Source organism: Erigeron canadensis, chromosome 8 (genome assembly GCF_010389155.1).
Source record: "Erigeron canadensis isolate Cc75 chromosome 8, C_canadensis_v1, whole genome shotgun sequence".
Lineage (NCBI taxonomy): Eukaryota > Viridiplantae > Streptophyta > Magnoliopsida > Asterales > Asteraceae > Erigeron > Erigeron canadensis.
This window is the reverse complement of record NC_057768.1, coordinates 1,672,501-1,679,003: the sequence shown is the minus strand read 5'-3', so window position 1 is coordinate 1,679,003 and position 6,503 is coordinate 1,672,501. Positions and strand designations below refer to the sequence as shown.

The following is a 6,503-nucleotide window of genomic DNA, read 5'->3' as shown; positions in this document are numbered from 1 at the left end:
TCCTCGTTGAGTTATGCAAGTGCGCCAAACACTCCTAAAAATCCAATGGTTGCTCTGATACCACTTGTAACACCCCGCCTTACCACAACACAATATTGTCCACTTTGCCCGCAAGCTCACGGCTTTGTTTCTGGTTGCCCGGGCAAACTTCCCAAAAGGGTCACCCATATGGCATTGTTACCGCTCGAGCACGCTTAACTATGGAGTTCTCCTCTGATCCTCCTTGTATGTTAAGATGTATGCTTTCTGGTTGTAACACCAACCTTTAAAACATCCAGATTTCAAAAATTTTCATATTAAAGACCACGGAAAAAGGTCTTATTAAATGTAAAACATTGCCAACCGACAAGTAAAGTTGACCACAAATGTTTTAAATAGTGTTACTAGTCAATCCCACCACATCAATTCAAGAAACCTGAAATGAATACAATCCATGGGCCAACACAAACCCGAAATGAAAGGTAATATTAAATGTCTAAATGTATCTAGTAGTTAAGGCCTCCTCAAGACTATGCACTCTAGTCTACCCGCTGCTTCTCACACGATCCTTTATCAATGCTACTCTGCGAGACACAATCGACAAAGTAAAAACACTGAGTAAGATGAAGGGATTATATAAATATATTCCCAAAAGATGTTTATTGTAAACGGTTACATTCGTATATTTCACCATGGGTTACCCCAACTCAAGCGACCCGCCCAAATTAACAGTACACAAACCCCGAATTGGATCAACCCACAAATTTTATATATGTTTATCACATGCACTTTACCTCAGTTTATCTCAATAGTCATAACCTGCAACCAATCATTACGCATACACAACAAATATACCACAGATAGGATAACCGGTAAATCCAATGCATGTGTCTATCATATCACACATCAGGTTACTCCAACAAATATAACCTGCAGTAAATTGTTAACAAATATACAACATATAGGATTAGCCCACAAGTCCTATCAATGTGCCTAGCATTTCAGCTCATATGGATTCGTATTGCAAGGAATCCTATCTCCATTGCACTGAAAAACAACATAGTGTCAATTACACGATACACTTTGAAATAGCAAAGTGCTACTTACACGATACACTATAGAAAGACATAGTGTCAATTACACGATACACTATAGGTTAAGGTAGTGCCAATTACACGATACACTATTTATTCTAGTATTCAGTATTTCTTTAGACTAGCAACAACACAAGATACCTTACACATTTCAGGGCTCTCACACGTACACAAGTGATCACAGCAACTCTATGGTTACTAGTGTTACTACAAGCAACTAAATCTATCAACAAAGCTCAATGACATGAAATTACACGATCAATGTCAATATATATAGCATAATAACACAATTTATGGGATAACACAACAAATTCCAAGTACACTATGCAAATCAAGAAGACTCAATCACCTCCCTTCAAGTTCAACCTCCATAATCAAACATGAGGTGAGTCAAGGCAATTACATTGGCAACTATCAAACCCATACTGCTCGTGCACATCTAAAAAAAATCCCGTGTAGCTTCATAACCTATATATCCTTTAATACTCTCCCGTATTAGCTAAACATCAATAGAGCATAAAGGTAGCAACACACATGACATTACCATAAACTACATATAGGACCATAAATTCAATTCTGGCATCATAAGTTCCCGTAACTGGATCCTACAAGAACCCTCCCAATACAACCAATCACATAAAGGACCCGAGATTTCATTTGGCTAATTCATATTTAATAGGAAAACACATTTTGATTATGTCTCACAGGGGAAATCCGATATCTTACCTCAAATGATGCTTAGAAATACACAAAAGATTATTATAGAGCTTGCTAGATATTCCCATGACCTGTGGACAAGATGTATAAGCTTTGGTTAGAGAACCAATCATAGAATCAGAACAACGACCAGCGGTTTCTGCTGTGGTCCGACCAGCGGCGTTGGTTCTGGGCTATAGTGCTATGTCATGTTGCTTTTTGTAGATTGTCTAAGTTTGACTGAGATATGGATGATCTAGAGGTGAGCTATAATTTTAAGTTTTTTGTTTTCATTGTTTTCTTAGGTATTTGGTTGGTAGTCTCTTGGCTGGTTTGTCATCTATTTTGTGGAGAGTGTAAGCCGGAATACCGGATAGAAAATGGTGTTTGACAACAGTTAAGTTTTTGGAAAATCAATATTGACATATTGTTTATGGGTCAACCCAACCTGGCCTAGTTTGACTTGTCTTAAATTATTTGCCCAATTTGACTATCTATTTAGCCACCTTAGTTTTAATTATCCAATCATGGAAACCTGAATATCTTCTATAGGAATTTACTGATGAGCTAACTGCTGCGGACTTGCTGCCTGAAGATCAGAAGGATGCCTTCAAGGTGAACCTAAATACCTAATCGATTACTGATGACTGTGTTCTTCAGTTGTCAGTTAGTTATTTAAAGTATTTATCATTCACTATGTGTTTTCTATTTATTTAGGAGTTTGTCAAGGAAAGGGTTCGAGAAGGAAAGAGGGCTAATCGTGAGGTAGCTTTACCAAGTTAATTGTTTGTCTGTTGTACAGCATTTGGTTTATATGCCTATATGAACATTGTTTCATTTTTGCCGTTTGTCTCGTGTAGGCTAGGGAAAAGCGAAAGAAAGCTCGAGAGAACATGAGTCAAGAGCAAGTGGCTGCATTTCAGAACATGAAGTTTTATAAATTTTATCCTGTTGCGACACCTGATATCCCGGATGTCTCGAGTGTCAAGGTATAATTATTCTTTTATTCACTATAAAAAACTGTGGTGTAAATAGTGACATTTACTTATAAGAGGGTTGAAAGTGGAACATATGAGTTGAAAGGTTTCCAAAGTCTAGTTTTAGTATATACCACCTCATCAAAGTTCCCAAGGTGATCTACTGTATTTGCCTAACTTATGTGTATTTATCTTGCAGTCTCTATTTATAAATAGGTATTTTGGCAAGGCACATGAAGTACTTTGATCAGAATCCTGTGATGTGTACCTTACGGCGTTTGTACTTCTGAAATATGCTGTTAAAAAACGCATGCGACAATGCCTTTCTTCACATCCACTCTGTACAAACACAAATCGTCTGTTTATCGAATATATTCAAGTTGTAAGAGATTTTATTTTGTAGTGTAGCAAGAAGGGGCTGTTTGTGTATCCTCATGACTTGATATATTTGAAAGCTTTAAAAAATGGATTTCTATAAACCGCATGGATAAGCTCATGCTAACCTGTCAATTTAGGATTCAAGATTTTCCTTAAGAGGTATCTGGAAGGAATTGGAATGGTCCGCAATCTATGGTTGATATGCCTTGCGTGAGCTCTAACCCATACTCTACTAGCTGCTATGTAGTCGCGGGCTCGCGGCTATTAATAAAAGTACATCAAATCAACCATGTTTTTCAAATAGATATCTTTTTTGATGTACTTTCAAATCTTATCTAAAACACTTGTATTTAAAAACTTTCAAATCGTCCCAAACAAGATTTTTCATCCCCGACTCCACCATATTTCTCCTTTACAATTGCAATTTAGTGCAAGATATATTGCAAAAAATATCTTTAAACATGTAACACTTTGAATTTTTAAGAAAATAATAATGTTTTATTAATGTTATTATATATTACGTATAAATATAAGTGGATAAAAGTATGTAGGGTATTCACAACATGGATCGTATAGGTCCATTTCTTAGAAAATTGTACCAGCCCGTAATGGTGGTATTTACAAATAAGATGAGGATGCATTAGAAAATTTCACTAAAAACATTCGTTAAATAAACTACTTGATAAACATCAATTAATGATAAAGAAACCTTAGTCAAGAAGTCAAATATATCGACTTATCTGGCCGTGCATCGCATGGGTCTTCTCTCTAGTTCATTAAAAAGTAAAAGAAAAAAAGAGTTTGGTATTTATAACCCTGGCTATGAATAAGACACAATAAAGAATGACGATTAAAAAGTATATTCATGGGACAATTTTTTTTATGTATAATATCTAACTAGGGTTTTTAATTAAGACAGTTAGGGTCAGGTTGACAGGTTGAAAACTCTAACCCAACCCGGACGGGTCGACCGACCCGATTAATAGTTGACATGTCAAATAAGTTGTTTTTAGGTAAAATGAGTTATTTTTGGGTTGACATGTCAAATGAGTTGATTTTTGGTTAAATGGGTTGTTTTGGATAAAGTGGGTTGTGGTAGGTCAAATGTGTTGGTTTTGGATCAAATGGGTTGATTTTAGAGTAAGCGTGTTAGCAATCAAAGGGGTTGATTTTGTTTAATCGGGTATAATGGGTCGGTACTAATTATTAATAAATTAGTTTAAGAAGATTTTAGCATCTTGATGATTATGGAGGGTTATTGACTTGAATGCTTCTTTAATAAATTTGATTAATTGTAAGGATTGATTTGATTTGCGATAAGGAGGATTGAAATTGTAAAGGATTAGGGAGAAGAAGAATAAAACTAAGAATTATCAAAATGAAAGTGGCTGGCTATCCCCCTTTGATGCCACGTTTTTAATAATTTAGAATGGGTATATTATACCCGCTAGCCACTAAAGTTCCAACTAAGTTAACCCCTTATCTCAAAACAAAATTTTAGGAAATTAATTTAATGTCAAAAATATGAAAAGGGTTAATTTTCTATTACCTTAAAGTATTGGGGTGTTACAAATCTCCCCCACTCAGAATCGATCACGTCCCCGTGATCCATGCCATGTGTAAAGACGGATAGTACACCAACATATCATGCTCGGTTTCCCAAGTATACTCCGAGCTCTTATGGTATTTTCACTATTCAATACCAGCCGGTATTTCCGGTATTACTAGTCTACCGGTATTTTGATTATTTTTGTTTGAATTTTTTTAAAAATTATTTTTTGATAATTTAATGTTATATTTTGTTATTTGTAAACTTTAAAATCAATATTTTGTTATTAAATACCTATTTGGTATTATTTTTGAGTGGATTGTATTTATATTTTGACTATTTTTATTAAATTGTAACAAGTTTTGTATAAAAATAAAAATAAAATATTAAATTACCGTGTCGGGTATTGGACCGGTACGACCAAAATACCGGTATTTAAAACATTGAATGGAGGTATTCATAGGATAAAAATCCACGTAAGATCTTATAGATTATCCAAGATTTTCGTACCAGAAAGTTCAAAACTTGAAATTCTCCAACCTTTAGTATTATTCTACAAAACCATACTCTCATATGAGCAAAATGTAATACCTATGAGCACTTAAGAACTATCAACTAGGTTATAGAAAGAAGTTATTAAGATCCGACCAATGGCCAACACCAACCATTTGGCTACAACCACCATGATTGACCACATCCCATATAAACCGAATAACAAGTTTTTCAACATTAAGAAGAGGGCTTTGGCCTAGTTATCATCATCTCCATCACTCACTTGGTTCTCCACAACAGCTTCATCCCCTGCAATTTCCACAGCCTCGTGACCCTCATCAGATATCGTCAGCTGGCTCATCACACTCTAGCATGTCGCCATCTGCAGTGGGACCATCATCATCCGCCTAGACTGGAGGGTTCTGCCATCGAGTTCATCTCGGTTCTTGTTTGAGATTCTAGTAGCGACTGTTGTACTTTCCATTCCTATCCTATGATTTCTTCTTTGATGCACAGATAACTCGCTTTCCGGCTAAGAAAGACTGAGAGCCGCTCTCTAGCAACTATAACAACAACTGAGCTATGGTCCTCTTTTTACGGAACCTTCTATGAAAAAGTTTAGCTTTCTTTCCCTTACCCTGTATGGATGCCGGGGACTACCGTAACGCTTTGGCCTACACCTGTTCCATACCTTGGTTTGCTTCGAGTACTCCCTTTTGGTTCATCTGCTTTAGGCTTCTCATCTTCTTTCTCTTCCTTCATATCTTCTCTTTCAATGGTATTCTATCCCACCATCTCTTTCAAACACTGGAAGGAGGGTATGCTTCACCAACCTCGTTTAACACTGTCCTCTGCTTTCAATGGCTGAGTAGACGAAAGCGGCGAAGGAAGAAGCGGGGGCGCTAGACCCCTCTCTTCTAGCCTAAGTTCTCACGGATTTACAACTTCCATGTCCAATTATCAGTTGGTACTGGGAGGGAGCCTTCCACTCTATACCGTTAAGTACACGTATTCATTTTGTAGCCTAAATAGAATCATGGAATTCTCTGTGAGAGCTGCGACTCTATTAGAAAGTAGAATTAGCAACTTTTACACGAATTTTCAAGTGGATGAGATTGGTCGAGTGGTCTCAGTTGGAGATGGGATTGCACGTGTTTATGGGTTGAACGAGATTCAAGTTGGGGAAATGGTTGAATTTGCCAGCGGTGTGAAAGGAATAGCCTTGAATCTTGAGAATGAGAATGTAGGGATTGTTGTCTTTGGTAGTGATACTGCTATTAAAGAAAGAGATCTTGTCAAGCGTACTGGCTCTATTGTGGATGTCCCTGCGGGCTGCGT

At 36.7% G+C, this 6,503-nt stretch overlaps 1 protein-coding gene across 1 annotated transcript; it reads left to right on the top strand.

Moving 5' to 3' along the window:
- The first annotated feature begins 1,998 nt into the window (after positions 1-1,998).
- LOC122580684 (protein HEAT INTOLERANT 4-like) lies at positions 1,999-2,993 on the top strand. The gene is made up of 5 exons (XM_043752950.1): positions 1,999-2,031; positions 2,322-2,384; positions 2,487-2,534; positions 2,630-2,758; positions 2,946-2,993. Exons 1-5 carry the CDS (start codon positions 2,017-2,019, stop codon positions 2,991-2,993), a joined length of 303 nt encoding a protein of 100 aa, XP_043608885.1. The 5' UTR covers positions 1,999-2,016.
- The last annotated feature ends 3,510 nt before the right edge of the window (positions 2,994-6,503 follow it).